Source organism: Lampris incognitus, chromosome 6 (assembly GCF_029633865.1).
Source record: "Lampris incognitus isolate fLamInc1 chromosome 6, fLamInc1.hap2, whole genome shotgun sequence".
Lineage (NCBI taxonomy): Eukaryota > Metazoa > Chordata > Actinopteri > Lampriformes > Lampridae > Lampris > Lampris incognitus.
The window spans coordinates 29189529-29209222 of NC_079216.1; the positions used below are offsets into that span (position 1 = coordinate 29189529).

At 46.9% G+C, this 19694-nt stretch overlaps 1 protein-coding gene across 1 annotated transcript in view; it reads left to right on the forward strand.

Moving 5' to 3' along the window:
• si:ch211-212o1.2 (uncharacterized protein LOC492735 homolog) overlaps nt 1–19694 on the forward strand; it is a 136934-nt gene that overhangs the window by 96343 nt on the left and 20897 nt on the right. Inside the window, exons 4-5 of the mRNA XM_056282141.1 lie at nt 8303–8447; nt 12661–12873. Coding sequence (XP_056138116.1) covers nt 8303–8447; nt 12661–12873 — 358 coding nt within the window. The remainder of the gene's footprint in view (nt 1–8302; nt 8448–12660; nt 12874–19694) is intronic.

Consider the following 19694-nt stretch of genomic DNA (forward strand, 5'->3'; position numbering starts at 1 on the left):
TCAATTGAATTTACTACAGGTGGACTCCAATCAAGATGTAGAAACATCTCATGATCAGTGGAAACAGGATGAACCTGAGCTCAATTTTGAGTGTCATAGCAAAGGGTGTGAATACTTATATACATGCAATATTTCAGTTTTTTATTTTTAATAAATTTGCGAACATTTCTACAAAACCTTTTTCACTTCGTCATTATGGGGTATTGTATGTAGATTGATGAGAGAAAAAAGGAAATTAATCCATTTTGGAATAAGGCTGTAACATAACAAAATGTGGGGAAAATGAAGGGGTGTGAATACTTTCCGGATGCACTGTATGTACATAATATGAGTTATGTTTGGTCTGTTACCTTACTGTGTTTGTGTGTGTGTGTGTGCGTGTGTGTGTGTGTGTGTGTGTGTGTGTGTGTGTGTGTGTGTGCGGGGGGCAGTATGGGGGGGCAGTATGGGTCAGCAATGGGGCCCCAGTAAGGTCAGAGTTCACAGTCATGATGGCCTGAGAAAAGAAAGTCCGTCTCAGTCTCTGTATTTGCAGCATGACTGCAGAGGTGCTTGCTTGACCGCAGCAGCTGGAACAGTCCGTTGTTGGGGTGATGAGCGTTCGTCATAATCCTGTAGGCTCTGGTTCGGCACCTGTTGGTATATAAGTCCTGCAGGGTGGGGAGTGAGTTACCAATAATGCGCTCGGCCGAACGCATTGCCCTATGCAGAGCCTTCCTATCCTGGGCGGAGCTTTTCCAAACCAGGCAGAGATGCATCCTGTCAGGATGCTCTCCACTGCCCCAGAGTAGGACTGGAGGATCTTCTGGGAGTCTTTGAATTTCCTCAGCTGCCTGAGGTGATAGAGGTGCTGCCTTGCCTTGCTCACCAGAGTGTCTGTGTGTGAGTGCCATGTGAGATCCTCTGTAAGGTGGACCCCCAGGTATTTATACCTGCTCACCCTCTCCACAGTAGTCCCATTAATCCTCAATGGTGAGTATGTCCTCAGTTGTTGTGCCCTCCTGAAGTCCACAATCATCTCCTTAGTTTTGGAGACATTCAAGAGGAGGCTGTTGTCCTGGCACCAGAGTGATAGAGCAGCAACTTCCTCCCGGTAGGGTATCTCGTTGTCATCGGAGATCTGACCCACCACCACTCTGTCGTCAGCAAACTTGATGATGGAGTTGGAGCTGAACCTGGCCACACAGTCGTGTGTGTACAGGGAGTACAATAGGGGGCCGAGGACACAGCCCTGGGGGGGGGGGGGAATCCTGTATTCAGAGTAAGGGAGCTGGAGGTGTGACTACCCACCCTGACCACCTGGGGCTTGGCGGTTAGGAAGTCCAAGATCCAGGCACACGGGGGTGTTCAGTCCTAGTTCACTCAGCTTGCCAGCCAGCCTGGTGGGAACTATGGTATCGAGAGCTGAACTGTAGCCAATGAACAGCAGTCTGACGTAGCCCCCCCTTCTGACTGTCAAGATGAGAGAATGTGGTGTGCAGTACCTGGGAGACAGTGTCATCTGTGGATCTGTTTGGATGATAAGCAAACTGCAGTGGGTCCATGGAGCAGGGGAGGAAGGTGCAGATGCGGTCTTTTTATCAGCGTATAAACTTAAAAGCACATGTATTAATACTTACACTGTAACGTTACAGTGTTTAGCTGCTTGTGTTTGTGCTTAGCTGCCACACATATATTTGCAGGAGTGGGAGAAAACTTGCACTACTGTTGATGTCCAGCGTGATGACGGAGACACTGGGAAATGTGAGTTTGTTTGTGCTGTGTGGCATGTAGTTTTAAATGAGGAAATCGCAACTTTCTTTTAAGGGCACAACGGCCAGTTCAAAACAGGGCATGCCAAACTGGCCGTGTGGGTAGTTCATTTTAGAAGGGTTATTATGGCCACACTCCAGGGCATCCACGGGACTGGCCGTTTGGCCGTCGTATAATTCCTGCCCTGCGGTTTGCTTTTGCCCCCGGGGCATGTAACATCGACAGACTATAACATATAACCTCAATTTAAAACTGCAAACCATCCACTATCCTAAAACTCATGCATCCCGTTCAGACTATCTCTTCGTCCACTCCCAATTTTAGGGCCACCCCCTCAAAGCATCATAGGGAATGCAGTCACATCATTACATGTATACTTGTTTGTGTATATGTGTGGTGAACACTTCAAGGATGACAGTATATGTTTGTGTCTGTCAGCACGTCACCTTACTTTGCCTGTTGTTTTCACTTTTCCAGACTTCTCAAGAGTTTGGTCAGATAAGAACTGTATGCTGCAGATAACATGGAAATATCCAAAGGAGTTGAATCAAGTGCAACTGGACTTCGTATATATCCGTGAAAACGTTTCGCCTCTCATCCTCTCATCCTCTTGGATGAGAGGCGAAACGTCTTCATGGATGTATACGAAGTCCAGTTGCACTTGATTCAACTCCTTTGGATAACCATGACCTGGATGAATGAGAACATTCACAGACAACATGGAAATACCATCCATAACATCACCATAGAGAGATGCGTAATATTCAAAAACCAATGTTGACTAAAATAGTAAACATTTTGAGCAGTGCTGCTATCTAGACCATAAACATTTTCTGGCATGCCCACTTTAACCAAGGTCTTTGCCTGCCATGGCCACCTCTTAAAGAGACGAATTCTACATTGGCAAAACTGTATACATAACTAATTTAGGATAGATACTGTTGCATTTACGACCGCTCCATTTTAATAGTCGTCAACTACTCCGTTCGGCAGTCCATCAAAACGATGATGACTGTGATGCAGTTTAAGCTCGGCAAGCACGCCTGTGGGCCATCAGGCCCGCATTAGAGCGACAATATTGTCCATATTTGTCACAGATGAATGTTGTTTGACTTGGTCTGTTATTTCTTGCATGGTGGGCCTTATCATAGGCTTCTTGTCATCTCTTTTGTTCAACAACTGTTCTCGATTGTTTTACTGTGGAGCGCCATCTCTGTCTGTCCAGGGCCACTGTCCCAGTTGGTCATCTATGCTGCAGATCTTCATGTGGTGCTTGAGCACATCTTTGAAGTGTAGCTTCTGGCATCCCTTGTTCCTTTTTCCCTGGCACAGCTCCCTGTAGAAAACCTGTTTTGGTAGGCGGTTGTCTGGCATTCTTCTCACATGGCCAGCCCATCTGAGCTGGGGAAGCTGTTATTAGGGCTTCCACACTGACAGTACCAGTATGTCTCAATACTTCCACATCGGGCACCTTGTCTTCCCATCTGATTTGCAGCAGCTTTCATGGATGATGAAGCTGTATGCTGGTGAGTTTCTTGATGTGCTTGCGATACAGGGTCATGCATTCAGTGGAGTATATTAGAGATGGGAGAACAGCTGTGTTGTAGACCTTGATCTTTGTTGTCAGCCTGATGTCATGGTGGGACCAAAGTCATTTGTGGAGGGCACCAAAGGCTTTTGTGGCCGCTTGGATTCTTCTGTCCACTTCTAAGTCAGAGGAGTTTGTATCTGTCACAGCACTGCCCAGATAGGTAAAGCACTCAGTGGTCTTCAGAGTTGCTCCATTAACCAAAATACAGGGCTGACCTTCTTCGGGGCTTTTTTGAGTGGGAGGCTGATACAGAAGCTCTGTTTTGCAGATGTTGATCTTCAGTCCAACGAGGGTAGCCACTGAAGAGAAGCGGTCTACTATTTCTTGCATTTCTCCAGGATCATTGGCAACCAGAGCTGAGCCATCTGCATCGAGAAGCTCTCGAACACAGAGTTCTCTTGTTTTGGTAGATGCCTTGAGTCTCGCAAGATTGTAGAGGTTTCCATCTGTTCGGGTCCTGATGTACAAACCACCTGTCAAGTTGGCTGACATTGTTTCTAGGACTGCAGCGAGATATAACCTGAATAGGGTCATGCAAGCACACATCCCTGCTTCACACCATGCTTGATGTTGAAAGCATCGCTGACGTCTCCTCCAATTGACACTTTCCCTGTCATACAATCGTGGAAAAGTCTGATGATGCTTATCAGTTTCTGGGGGCAGCCATAAGTCTCTGGCATGTTCCACAGTATCTCTCTATCAGCAGTGTCAAGCGCTTCTGAAAAGTCCACAAAAACAATGTAAAGTGGCTGGTGCTGTTCAGTTGCTTTTTCTTAGAGTTGTCTCAGGGTGAAGATCATGTCTGTGGTGGATCTACCAGATCTGAAACCACATTGGCTTTCAGGCAACACTTCTTCTGAAAGGATCTTTATCCGGTTCAGTATGATCTTACCCAGGACCTTTCCAGCAGTCGACAGAAGTGAGATCCCACAGTGGTTTCCACAATCACTTCATTCACCTTTCTTCTTGTAGATGGTCACAATCAAAGCATCTTTGAAGTCTTGAGGAAGGCATAGGTTCTGCCAGCAGGCATTATAGAGCTTTAGTAGCTCTGACTTAAGTATTGAGCCGCCTTGCTTCAGGATGTCTGATGGGATGCCATCTTGTCCTGGTGCCTTCCCACTTCTGGTGTCATTAAGCACTTTCTCTACTTCAGCCATTGTGATCGGCTCACAGAGGTCTTCTCTTATCGGCCTTCTTGTAAGCCACTGGCATGCATTTGGATTTGCTGATCTTTCTTTATTCAAGAGGGTGCAGAAGGGCTCTTTCCATCTTTCTGTGATCTCTTTCAGGTCAGTACACATCTTACTTCCATCTGCCATTTTTACTGGTGCTATCGTATTGTTTCTTTGGCCATAGACGGCTCTCAGCGCAGAGAAGAGTCCAATAATATTGTAGTGGATTAGTCGTGGGAGATAATTTTTTTTTCACCCAATAACAACGATCAATTCTCATCATAGAGTTCTCAGATACAACCAGTAATGTAGGTGGGACCAACATGGGGGTAGATGAAATAGCAGAGTCCTCGATTGGCTCTGAGAGGCTGTTTACAAATGAGCCGCAATCTGATTGGACTAAACCCATACCATGCATGTCTGAGCTGGAGCGTTTCACTGCAGTAACAACGTGACTGCTTTTTTGCAGGTGTTGCGGTTTAACTAGTGACCTTGTTAAAGGAACTTTTTTTTTTACCTCAAAGCTTCAAAATCATTTTGATGTTATACTGACTTTTAATAAGGTGAATGGTGCCTCTTTCATTCCCACTGTGAACCTTGAATGCCTGTTCTTGCACTCTGTAATTTGGGTTGAGTAAGCGGCCGATCTCCTGCGAGCTATGTTTTTTTTCCTAAGATGGCGAAGTCAGTGTACCATCAAAATTATTTTGATGCAGCTATTTTAAGGTAAAATAAAAAGTTTCATAATGTTGGTTTAACTGGTGACTTTCAGCCGAGTGCGTCTGTGGTTGTGGTGATGGTAGCGGTTGAAACGCCTTAAATGTTCAATTCGTCTGGTCCTTTTTGTCCCATGTAATGTAAATTAAACAGTGTTGCCAACAAGAAGCATTCGAATTTCGCCTAATGAGGAATTTGACATTGCAACGTTACAGGTGAAATGATTGAATATGGGTCACTTTTCAAGGATAACGGTATAAAGTACAGCTGCATTGCCAGCTGTTTGTTTCTCACATTATAAGGAACTTTGTTGCTGTGCAAAATTTGACTTACGTAAATGGCTAACGTAGATATTAAACACGGATGAGTGTGTGTTCAAATTTGATTAAAGTAAAATTAAAGGCTGTTAGGTGGACAATATGTTCTGTTTGTGTTTTCAACAGCTGCTGTCACTACAGTCACCAGTTAACACGATCACTCTTTAAACCAAAATACAGGGATAGCGGAAGTCTTTCTCTAAATACCTTAAATTCTATTCAACACGTAGAAAAGTATTGTTCAAACCAAACAAATCTATGTTTGAACCACAGTGCCTTCAGCTGCATATTCGCTGTAGATGCATTGCCACGGCGCAGTGCTAAAACCACGGATGACGATTTAGTCTACAACCATGGATGTATTATAGTAGTATAGTATGTATTATAGTAGTATAGTAGTATAGTTCTACTTTAATACATCCATGTCTACAGCTATGTACAGTGTCGACTAATGGTTTTGATAGTCGACTTGTTGACTGTTCTGTGATGCCCTACACAGTAGGGGCCTTATATGTATCTGCAGGATTTCGAGTCACAAAGATCCATTTTAACTGTATGCAGTGTTGCAGTGGAAAGACACTGCTCAGTGTATCCCCCAGTTCATCATATTTTGCACATGCTTTGCTTTGACTTAGATTCCTGTTCGCACTATATAAAATATGTACCCTTTAATTGTAACATCCAAAGAGGAGTGCTGTACAGTTTTACACACATTTTTATTGTTGATGTTGTATTTGACTCAACAAGGACTCAGCACTCCCTCAGGCACAGCACAAATTTGGTAGCTCCCAATAATTCCCAAAGCAAATGGTCATTTGCCAGACATGTCCACAGGGATGTGTTTTTGTGCGAATCGTGTTTGTGCATCAACTGTGTTTGTGTGAGCACAAGTCATGACATCCCTAAATGCCTACAGTTTAGGAATTTGTGATTTGGGTTGTTGCCGTCACTACTTCTTTAAATCTGCCTTTTGAAAGCATTAATCCCTTTCTACTTTAGTCATCTTAATGTTTTACGAGCACATCTCCTTTTAAACAAGCAAGTCTGTCTTTCTCAGCATGTTCAAACAGGCAGCGCGGCTTGAAGGCGAATCTCTAATGAGAGTGATTAGAGATTAGAAAGAGAGCCAATTGAATGACTTTAGCCAGTTTCCCTCTGCTTGTCAAGAGTGGCGAAGGAGAGCAATAGAAAGATATCACAGAGAGGAAACAATGGAGAATGAGAAACCAAGATAAACTGATGAAAAAATAGACTGGCAGAGCAAAATAAAAAGGAAAAGAGGGGGAGGAAGGGTGTATCCATCTGACTGGTTGGATGGTGCCAGTTGCTGGGGCGAACGGAGATGTGAGCCGATGATTAACGGGCGTCGAGCAAGGCGGGCCATTAAATAGTGTGGGATTACAAGCCGTGCGGCCGCTTGTGGCCCACCGTAAGACCGGGAGCGCCGGTTTCACCCTGCTTGGCATGACCTCTGCGGCTTAGCCAGGCTTTTATCTAGCCAAGGGACAGAACAAGGGATGGAGGGAACGCGGGGAGAAGAGAGGGAAAGAGGTGGAGAAGGACAGAGGTGGGCAGATAATTATGAAAATATCAACAGATAGTCTCTCTTTCCAGGGGTGCTTAGCAATGTTCATCGCAGATAGACATGTGTGATTGGCTCAGACAATGAAAGCACTGATAATAACTTTTCATGCAGAAGCTTGCATGCCCGCGCGCACGTGTGTGTGTGTGTGTGTGTGTGTGTGTGTGTGTGTGTGTGTGTGTGCGCATGCTCATGCACACGCACTTACACACAAACACATGCATGCACCCTATGGTAACAAAGACACAAATCATTCCTTTTGTCAAAGGGAAATAAATTACCCTTATTCTGTTTGTTAGTCTCACCTCCTTTGTGCTTTGTAGATTCTGTCTTTCATTTGAGACCCCTGTGCTCTCACAGACAGGTGTCTGCCTCTGCACAGCACAGGTGGTGTGTGTGTGTGTGTGTGTTTTGAAGCTGTGGTGGGTTTTTTTCCTTCTTTTTTCATTTTTAGTTTATGCCATCTGAGGGTCATTTTTGTGTGCATGTGTGTGTTTTTATGGGTATTTGTATATGTGTGTGTGTGTGTGTGTGTGTGTGTGTGTCACAGTCAGCTACTGTTCAGCAGTTTATTAGAATGCTGGATATGAGACTTGGGGTTGGATGGGCTGCTGAGCACCATTGGGTTGTGTTGTGTGTGTGTGTGTGTGTGTGTGTGTTTGTGTGTGAGTGAGTGAGTGTGTGTGTGTGTGTGTGTGTGTGCTAGCATCTGTTTTTCTGAAAACTCTTACCATTATGTTTTTTTAATTATTATTCTTATGACAAGTTTTATTCTCATTCTTTTTTTCATTTTTAATTATCACAGCAGTTCTATTTAACAGAAAATCTTAAAGTAAGAGTTTCTGGTTGCGGAAAAGGATAGCTTATAAGAGATAAAGAAAGGAGAGAACAGAAGAGGTATGTGGGGCGAATTCAGCTGTGTCTTTTAAATAATTGTATATTTTATCTCTTTCTGAGCACTTGCAGCATATTAGTACAGCTCTTTTCTTACTGGATTTGCATAATTGCCCTGGCTGCCAATCTACAGCTCTGTTAAAGTGACAATGGCTTTATGATATCTATCATTTCATATCGATATCAATTACGCTCTCTCTCTCTCACTTTCTCTCTCCCTCTCTCTCTCATTCTTTTTCTCTCTCCTCCTCCATCTCATTCTCTCTCTGTCCAGGCTTTCATCCGGCCGTTCAGGGAGCACCATATTGATCCAACTGCCATCACCCGTCACGACTTCATTGAAACCAACGGCGACAACTGCATGATCCCCATACTGCCGCTCACTCACACAGCCTACAAGTTCCTTACATACCCACCAGGTACACACGCACCGTGATTCACACAGCAACAACATGCAAACAACATGCAAATAAAATAACACCGCAGGGGAGCAAGGCACTATCACAGCATCACAAAGGTAAACTTAGTGTAGCACATAGGTCTAATTGAAATATTGTTTAAAAACGTTTTAAATCAGCCCTTCAAGAGGAAAAGATGGCTCCAGAGAGACACAGCAATCTGCATGACATCTACATTACATTTGTCAGGTATCCACCTCTATTTAAGTTCTTACACCCCCAGGAGGGTTGCAAGGGTGGGAGTGGGGGGGTTAAGAAGGTATAGGATGTACAGAGGAGAGAGACTTGAGGACAGTACAGGGGCAGAGGCTGGCAAACCCGAGCACCGAGGTGACATCCCTCGGTGTTGCCTGTTTTGTCACAGCGAACTGGGGCCAAGAGGTTACCAGTGGGAGAGGAGGAACAGATTAATGGTATGTAGTGAGGGCAGAAGGTGACATTTGAGAGGAGAGGAGGGGAGGTGACATGGCAGCACCTCACCTTGCATCAGTAGGCGGCCAGCCACAGTGTAATACCGGAGATCAGGATGGAGGGATCAGAGAGAAAGAGTTAGGAAGTGGTGGCAGGGTGGACAGACAGATATGATGACAAGGTGACATGGAATTCACACTGTGTGGACTAAGGCTGAGTGTGTGTGTGTGTGTGTGTGTGTGTGTGTGTGTGTGTGTGTGTGTGTGTGTGTGTGTGTGTGTGTGTGTGTGTGTGTGTGTGTGTGTGTGTCAAGTGGGGGGTCTGATCCAGAGGAGGAGGCAATGACATCTATACCAGTCACGTTCACACTTGTCAACAGGGGAGAGAGAGATGGACAGGGATGGAGAAGAGTTTTGGAAATGGATGGAGTAGTAGAACGAACAGAGGGTATGAGAAGAATAGAGGAGAAGTGACGGGAGGAGGCAGGAGGGCAACCTGCAGAACATGGTCACTTGTCTTTAGGGAAGGACAGGTGGAGGAGGGAGGGAAACATCAGAGAGGAGGGCGACACGGTGAGGGAGAGAGGAACGGGAGGTTCGAGGTGTAAGAGAAGGACCTGTCATGCTGAGGTGACATCTACACCTGTCCTGTCTGAACCACAACGTTGGATCAAAAGGTCACTGATGGTAGTTTGAGATGAGGCGGAGAGAGAGAGAGGGTGCATGAGCAGTTAAGGGTCCTTGAGCAGTGGATGACATCTACACCTGTCATGTCACACACTTCACAGTGTCAAGCGGTCACTAGACAAACGGGACAGAGATGGAAGAGAGGCGAAGCCGTTGCGGTGAGGTGACATGTCCACCTCTCATGTCTTTACTTTAACTAGGGTCAGGAGGTCAGTGTTTTAACTGCAGAGAGAGAAATCCAGGGAAAGGGGAGACAGACTGAGGGAGACGATGACTGTAAATGATACCGGCAGAAAGGAGAGCAGTGGAAATGAGCCTTAACAGCATGGCAGGCTACAGACAAGACGGTTTCTTTTTACCAAAGGAGGAAGCACACAGACGGCTGTTCATCCCATTCATTGTGCAGACTCTGGCAGCTCGGTTGCATCGTCTAAACATTATTCAGATCAGGATGATGACAACGAGCAGGTTTACCAACCATGAAAGCATCCGCAGATTATTGTTTGGGGCAATTCTGGAACAGACCAGAGACAATGAAGCATTATAATCTACAACATTGGAAAACAACAGGAATAATTCAGTGCAAATAGGAAAAATTTGACAAGCTTAATAAAAATAAGAAAAAAACCATTTTTACACCGAATAATAATGATAATAATACACATTATCTCTGAAGGGCAGACTTAGGGCAATTTTGGAACAGACAGAGGATATTGCAAGATTTTGAATCCAATGATGAGAAAGAAGGTTATTAGGATGCTTCCTGGGTTCCTTCCTTTGGAGGTTTTCCGGGCATGTCCAACTGCGAGAAGACCCCGGGGTAGACCCAGAACTCGCTGGAGGGACTTGATGTCCAATCTGGCCTAGGAACGCCTTGGGATCCCCCAGGAGGAGCTGGAGGGCGTTGCTGGGGAGAGGGACGCCTGGAGTGCCCTACTTAGCTTGCTGCTACTGCGACCCTACCCAGGAATCAGAATCAGAATACTTTATTCATCCCTGAGGGGAAATTGGGTTCTATTACAGACACTCACTCTAATAACTAAAAACTAACAAAATACAAGTTAAGAAAATAGGAACAGAAACAAATAGAAATAAAGATAAAGTAAGGAAACGAAAAAAGAACAAAATATATCAACAAGCATGGTGCACATAATACCCTATCTATACTGCACTACCGCAGCACACAACAAGCAGCACAAACAAAACCCGGCTGATGATGAGATGAGATGAGATGAGATGTATAAGAAAGAAATACTTCTTTGACTGTGTACAATACAAAGTTACAATGTTACAATTTAATTTAGGAGACGCTTTTATCCAAATCAACGTACATCTGAGAGTTAATACAACACAAGCAGGGACCATCCGGGTGGCATGGCAGTCTGTTCTGTTGCCTACCAACACAGGGATCGGCGGTTCGAATCCCTCGTGATACCTCCGGCTTGGTCGGGTGTCCTTACAGACACAACTGGCCATGTCTGTGGGTGGGAAGCCGGATGTGAGTATGTGTCCTTGTCGCTGCACTAGCACCTCCTCTGGTCAGTTGAGGCACCTGTTCGTGGGGGAGGGGGATTAGGGGAATAGCGTGATCCTCCCACGCGCTACGTCCCCTTGGCTAAACTCCTCACTGTCAGGTGAAAAGAAGCAGCTGGCGACTCCACATGTATTAGAGAAGACATGTGGTAGTCTGCAGCCCTCCCCGGATCGGCAGAGGGGGTGGAGCAGTGACCGGGGTGGCTTGGAAGAGTAGGGTAATTGGCTGGATACAACTGGGGAGAAAAAGAGGGGGGGGGGGCGAAATAAAAAAACAAACAAAAAACAAAAAACAACACAAGCAAGGATCTAGTCAGGAGGTGACAACGCAAGTGAGTGCTAAAAAACTAGGTTCAAGTCAGATAGGACATAGGTGTCAACAGACAATGCACAAAGGCAATGCAGTGGTTAGCGTGGTGACCTCACAGCAAGAAGGTCCTGGGTTCGAGCCTCGGAGTAGTCCAACCTTGGCGGGTCGTCCCAAGTCGTCCTCTGTGTGGAGTTTGCATGTTCTCCCCGTGTCTGGTTGGGTTTCCTCCGGGAGCTCCGGTTTCCTCCCACAGTCCAAAGACATGTAAGTCAGGGGAATTGGCTGCACTAAATTGTCCCTAGGTGGGCTGTGTGTGTGTGTGTGTGTGTGTGTGGGGGGGGGGGCTGTAATGGCCTGGCGGCCTGTCCAGGGTGTCTCCCTGCCTGCTGCCTAATGACTTCTGGAATAGGCGCCAGCATCCCTGAGAGCAGGATAAGCGGTTCAGATAATGGATGGATGGGTATTAATAACATTAGGTGAGGAGGTGTTCGAGAAAGAGCTGGGTCTTTAGTTTTCAGAGATAAGGGAAGAAATTCAAATATCTGTTATTCATTTTTTTTGCAGTGTTGCAGCCAGTGTGTAAGCAGTCTCAGGCAGCGTCCACTGTGTCGCTTAAACCAGTGTCTCACTGCAGAAAGCTGGTGGGGAGCGCTAATTGTGGCTCCTGCTGTTATGTGACTAATACAACCTGCTATCAGTGTTGGGAAGAACAGGAAACAGCACACCGCTGTCATTTGAGATAATAAAAGAATGGCTGTAAAGACCCATCTCCCCAGTGGAAAGACAGCAGTTGTAAACATTGATAACAAATACTTGTGTTGTTAATAGATTCAACATAATATCCCCCCCCCCCAGCCCACACACACATGGTTTGTATAGGTTGGCAGGTTCAGCCTCGCGGTTAAGGAGGACTGGAGGTCAAGGCCTCTGACTTATTTAGTTACCTGAAAACTGACAACTTCTCTTTTACTTTGCGTCAAGATATTTCAAACCACTGATCGCCCCTACCCCAACAGCATACCTGCCCCACTTTCTTGATTTCTCAGACACTCTGACAATGAATTCTCTTCGGGAGTGCTGGGGCTTTGTGCTGGCCGCCTTCAGCACAATAAGAAGTCAGATCAGTTACTCCACTTAATTTTCTCTTTGTCCGTGTCTGTCCGTCTGTCTGCCTGTCTTACGCTTTCTCTTTCTCTACCCCCCCCCCTGCTCCCTCCCCCCTTCCATCCCTCAGAGGCTCTGGCGGCATTCTATCCATGGGACTGCTATGTCTTTGCCCTGGCCGTCTTCGTGACATTGACAAATCAGATTCACAAGTGGAGCCACTCCTATTTCGGCCTCCCGCTCTGGGTCACACTGCTGCAGGACTGGCATCTGGTGTTGCCACGGAAACACCACCGCATTCACCACGTCTCGCCGCATGAGACCTACTACTGCATCACTACAGGTGAACACCACTGTTAGTGTGTCCACTCACCAGGACAAACTAGTACTATTAACAGTATGACTGCTTGTCTTTTAAAGCACTCACTTGAAATGTTTTGTTGTAGCTTGCTTTTATGTGTGTCTTTTATCTCATAGATTCACTAATATATTGCCTTTACTCTCCTATCTGTCTTTATCGGTCCTATCTGTTTTTATCTGTTCTTATTCAGGTGTTAGTCATTTTAATTTCTCATTGGTTGTTTGTATCCCTTGATATTTTAAACATTTTGCAAAAATTTTTTGAAAAAAGTGATGCACAAATATACTATGCTTAATAATGCTTATAATTATGCTTAATCGTAAATGCCAAGTAACACCATAGCCAGAGGTTTATCTGTCCAGCCTATGAAGGCACTTATTCATGTCATATAAAAACATTGACTGCTTAAAAAAAAAAAAAAAACTTGAATATGGGTGTTTTCAATGGTTAGTGAGTGTATACTGAAGTGTACAAATACTGTCATGGCCGTTACCATGCAGGAATCCTCATCTCTCACATGGTCATCAGCTGATTATCAGACCATATATTGTAAGCGGCCATCTTAGATGGCCAAGACTACAGTTGATGTTGCCATAATTATTTGCTCTGGATTTCTCAGCTGATTCAGACAAAATGGCGTCCTCGACTGTCTGAATGTCTGTCTGTTTGTTATGAATAAGAGAAAATGTTCTGTTTGTCTGTGGGTCTGTGTGTATGTGAGTCTGTGTGTATGCATGCATCTGTGTGTGTGTGTGTGTGTGTGTGTGTATGCCTTTAGAGACATTAGGCCTCTGTAATGGATCCACATTGAGTATTCTGTGCACATCTGAGGGAGAGAGAGGGAGAGGGAGGAGAGAGAGAGAGGATACACCAGGGGGATTCTGCTTGTACGTTACCCCGTGCCCCTATGGACGACAGATGTGTGTGTGTGTGTGTGTGTGTGTGTGTGCATGAGTGAGTTGGGGAGGGGGGGCGTTGCTCATGTGCATTTGCATATTCAAGCATCTGTTTGTGTACTAACCTTTTTGACCCCACTTCTTGATCCCATATATCTATATATATGTATATATATATATATATATATATATATATATATATATATATATATATATATATATATATATATATGTGTGTGTGTGTGTGTGTGTGTGTGTGTGTGTGTGTGTGTGTAAATACATAAATACACATAGAACTGCATTTGCGTTTCTCGGTGACTGCGTGCACAGTGTGCCAAGGACTGTACATGCACACCACACACATATGTGTTTGTCTGTGTTTGCATGCACACGTGCTTGCCTGTGTGCTGGGAGGTGGGTCGGTGGTGGCCGGTGCCCACAGGGGACAATGGCAGCCCCCACTCTCCCACCCTCGCTGCCTGGGCCCGGACTGGATCCCACAGGGGCCTGCATGGCTGCCTTTGTGTTTGCCCCCGGCTGACAATCCCCATGTATATTTAATGCTAACCTGCTGTCTGTTCTAACAAATAGGACTTCACAGGGTGGGGGTATTGGTGCGGGGTGCAAGTTAGTGAAGGATGGAGGGTGATGGGGAAGGAGAGGATGAGGAAGAAGGGAGAATGAGGAGTAGGTTGGAAGGAAGAGAAGAGAGACGGTTGAGAGAATACAGGGAGATTTTGAGGTCTGGACATTTGGGGGGGGGGGGGGTGTGCCAAGAGAGGAAGTAACGGAGCGAGAAAAGGGGAGGGAGAGGGAGAGGGAGATGAAGGCAAGGAACAAGATCGGAACGAGGAGGTAGATGCAAAAGGAAAAGGAGGAAAAGTACAAAGAGTGAAATCAAACAAAACCTGCTGGCTACTTCCCTGTCTTCCAGCAGAGAGAGGGGTCACTGGTGGGACACATACACACAAACACACAACCCTGCAGCTACAGTACAAACCCAAGACAAACACATCATGGTTGGTGGCATGTGTGTATCATATTAGGTTAACCCAAGTTCACACAGCCCATGTGGATGTCTCTATTTTTTTCAGTCAGTGTGTGTGTGTGTGTGTGTGTGTGTGTGTGTGTGTGTGTGTGTGTGTGTGTGTGTGTGTGTGTGTGTGTGTGTGTGTGTGTGTGTGTGTGTGCGTGTGTGTGTGTGTAGGTACACACAGGGTGTTGTGATGCATCTAGTGCAGCAGCGTGTAGTTGGAGGGAAGGTGCATGTGTTCTTCCAACCCGCTTGTGTCCCTCCTGCCCTTAGCTTGCTGCCGCTGGCTAGCCTTTGTGGCGAATAGGGAAGCATCCTAGCGTGTAAGCCCTCCCTTGCCAGTACATAGCCTCTCCTTCACCAAGACTCCTGCCAGGCCTCCCCGTGGCCACACATGGTAACTGGGGTCTTGCGGCCCCAGGCTAACTTGGCAGGGGATCTCGGAGCAGCAGTGGGCCCCAGAGATATGGTGTGCAGGCCCACCCTGGTAGACACGCCCTGGCACCTATCAACCACTGCCCCGCTGCCTTGTGACATAAGGCTAAGGGAGCTTACCCCAACAGAAAAGCAAGCTGTGGCGGCACGCTTCGAGGCGGTTCCCGAAAAAACTGGATTTCCGGCAGCCCCCTGCAGTTGTGTGGAGGTGCCGGTCGTCTAGGGATCCCCCTTGCCATCGGAACCATCTCCTCTACAATCAAGTCATGTGGCGTTGGGAGAAGCGCACCCCCCATGCCACTTTAAAAACCATCTCTGCGCAGGTATCTTCTGCTATCTGAGTCCCCGACCTCACAAAGTCTGGCGGCGATGGAGTATCCAATGATGGGAGCAGGTCTGAATGAGCTGGGAGCTCTTAGTTGGAACTCTGCACGCCAGCGGCACAGGGCAACGGTCGTTAGCAGCTGGGATTGAGTGGCAGCTGTTTCCGGCAGACCCCTATGCGTCTGAGCAGCCCTATTTAGGGACCGCACTGCTCACCCCTTTCAGGGAACGGCCTAGAAAAGGTGGCCCAAAAATTGCCCACTCAACACTGCGCCTGGGCAGGAAACCGCACCTGCCGGGCCATTCCACTATGCGGTCGAAAAACAAACATTATACCACTAAGATTTGCAGCATGGAACATAAGAACACTCCTGGACGTCAGCCATGGTACGGACAGACCTCAACGCAGAACAGCACTTATTGCTAGCGAGCTGAGGCGCTATTGTGTGGATGTGGCGGCACTCAGTGAGACCAGGCTCCTTGAAGAGGGCTCGCTCAATGAAGTAGGAGAGGGCTATACCTTCTTTTGGAAAGGGTACCCCCTAGGAGGTCAACACATCCATGGAGTTGGTTTTGCAATTAAGAACAGTGTCTTACCCAAACTCGAAGAAACACCAGTGGGCATTAATGAGCGGCTTATGACTCTCCGTATACCCCTTGCAAAATGTCGATACATCACCTTGATAAGTGCCTATGCTCCAGCTTTACCATCTCATGATGAAGAGAAAGATCACTGCTACCAGGCACTCGATGATGTACTCATCAACATCCCAAGGAGCGACAAAGTCATTTTGCTTGGTGATTTTAATGCCCGAGTTGGGAAGAATATGCAAAATTGGAATGGAGTGATTGGCGCCCACGGCATTGGAAAAGTCAACCCCAATGGCATAAGACTTCTTAGTCTGTGCTCGGAACATGACCTCACCATCACAAACACCATTTTCCAACAAAAGAATAAATACAAGACATCCTGGATGCATCCCAGATCCAAACACTGGCACCTGCTTGATTATGCTATCGTGAGGCGGGCTGATCTTAAAGACGTGCTCCTTACAAGAGCTATGCGAGGAGTAGACTGCTGGACAGACCACCGTATGATCCTGACAAAAGTCAGAGTACATGTCCGACCCTTGAGACGCCAATCTGGGCCAAAAAAGAAACCACTCCACTGCGCCAGACTATCCAACAGCGACACCCGAAACACCTTCCGTCGTTCTCTAGCCGACAACTTAGTTGACATTGAACAGCTGATCAACTCAGAGTCTGGGATGGATGAAAAGTGGACCTCTCTGAGCACCACCCTCTTTGACAATGCAGCCCAATCCATTGGCTTCAAAACCAAGAAACACCAGGACTGGTTTGATGACAATGCCGGAACGATCTCCACCCTCCTGGACAACATGCATAAGGCACACAGAGCTGCCCTCAGCAACCCACTATCCCAACCTCTCAAGAAAAAATGGCAAGACCTCTGCTCTGAGGCCCAAGCAACTCTGCGGAAACTGCAAAATGAGTGGTGGATTTTGAAAGCCAACGAAATCCAGGCTCATGCAGACAGGAACGACATGCATGGTTTCTATGATGCAGTTAAGGCCATCTATGGCCCCAGAAACTGCTCCCTGACACCCGTTAGGTCTGCTGATGGAACAACTCTCATCAAGGATCAGGCCCTGTTAGTGGAGCGGTGGGCCGAGCATTTTAACACCCTGCTCAACCAGCCCACCCCAGTGGACTCAACTGTACTGGCAGAACTCCCTCAACAGCCTACCTTGCAAGACCTAGACCTCCCATCATCTTTTAAAGAAATCCTACATGCAGTCAAGACCCTAAAAACAACAAAACCCCTGGACCTGATAATATTCCAGCTGAAATCCTCAAGGAAGGAGGCTACCTCTGTACGAGGACACTGTATCTCTATATCCTTGAGGTGTGGGGTTGCGAGTGTGTCCCCCAACAGTGGAAAGATGCCAACATTGTGGCCATTTATAAAAACAAAGGCGACAAATCCATCTGCTCCAACAGTAGGGGTATTTCACTGCTGGCCATTGCAGGAAAGGTTCTAGCCAAGATCATGCTCCGCAGACTAACACTCGCAATAGCCGAACAGGTCATACCAGAGTCACAATGCGGCTTCCGAAAGGATAGAGGGACCATTGACATGATCTTTGTGACACGCCAGCTCCAGGAGAAATGCAGAGAACAGCACAAGGATTTATACATAGCATTCATAGACCTCTCAAAGGCATTTGATACAGTTAACCGGGCCCTGCTGTGGCAAGTCCTGAAGAAATTTGGATGTCCACCCAAGTTTCTTACCATTCTTGGACAGTTTCACTCAGGAATGATGGCCCGAATAGTAGTGGGGAACCGCAGTTCTGAGCCCTTTGGTGTGCAGACTGGAGTCAGACAAGGCTGTGTGCTAGCCCCAGTCCTGTTCAATATCTTGATAGTCTCTGTTACAACACTGCTACGAAGGAGGCTGGAGAAGCAGGCTGGAGTCACCATTGACTTCAGGCTTGATGGTAACCTATTTAACATCAGGAGGTTTCAGGCAACCACCAAGTTGACCTCTGAGACCATTATTGAGCTACAGTATGCCGACGATTGTGCCCTGGTAGCTCACACACCAGAAGCTCTACAAAACACTCTGTCGGCAGTTGTAACTGCATATAGGAGAATGGGACTGGTCATTAACACCCAAAAGACAGAGGTAATCTGTCAGTTGACTGCCGGCCTCCCAAACCACCCAACAACCTTCACAGCAGAAGGGCAACAACTGGCCACTGTTCCTGCCTTCAAATATCTGGGAAGTATGCTATCCGACACCTGCAAAATAGACGATGAGATTCAGCACCGCCTCAAACAAGCCTCAACATCTTTTGGCCGTCTAAGGAGAAGGGTTTTCCAAAACAGCAACCTCAATCTCCACACTAAAGTGCTTGTTTACAAAGCAGTGTGCATCCCCACACTACTCTATGGATGTGAGGCATGGACCATCTACAGCCACCATCTCAGAAGCCTGGAGGCCTTCCATGTAAAAGGTCTCCAGAGGATCCTTGGCATTACTTGGGAGGACAGAGTGCCACACACAGAGGTGTTGGAGCGGGCAGGCAGCTGCAGCGTGGAGTCTACCCTAAAACACCATCAACTCAGGTGGCTTGGGCATGTTATTCGCATGCCCAGCGAACGACTCCCACGAAAAGTCCTCTACGGCCAACTACGCCTTGGTCAACGCACTGCTGGTGGGCAGAAGAAGCGGTTCGAAGACCAAATGAAGACCACACTAAAAAGATGTCAGATCAACCCCTCTTCTTTGGAGGAACTTGCTTTCTGCCGCACAACCTGGCGCTCTCACATCTCAGAGGGAGTGAAGTACATGGAAAACCAGCGCACACAACACCGTGTAGCAAAGCGTGCAAAGAGGCATGCTCGCAAAGCTACCCCTACCCCCTCCAGCACCACTTTTACATGCCCGGTCTGCAACCGCAACTGTGCACCCAGGATCGGACTATTCAGCCACAAAAGGACCCACAAATAGAAGAAGATGGTCATCATCGGGCACGATGGACAACCAGCAACCAGCAAGTAGTATGGCTGCTCGATTATGGCAAAAATCATAATCATGATTATTTTGGTCAAAATTGATATTGTGGCAGGAATGAGGAAAAACACATGAGACCAAGGCGAGTTTGATGTTTATTCCTCAACTCCAAAAACCAACCTTGTGCCAAACGTCGCAATGGACAAACCATAGCTGCACTTAACTGTGGGCTACCGCCTTCGGCCGACCTGTCTGTCTTAGCAGGAGGGAGTAGGCTGTTTTGCGAGCCTGAGTCCACCAGAAACCGTCTTCCTGACATCGTGTCCTTAATGAAGAGCACATCACTACGTCCGCCAGTGCCCACAGCTGCTACTGAGCGTTGGCCCTGGAGTTTCCCGCTGTCTCAAACGTGCACGGAGGGACGCAGCGCCTCGCCTTGCCGCCGAACCGCTGGTGGAAGAAACAGAGGCCTCTCCCGCGCCGTCTCCGGGCAGTCACTCCAACCACCACTGCCGGGTCCGCGTCCTCCGACGTCGGCTGCAGAGGCTCCGATGCCACAATATCACTATTTTTT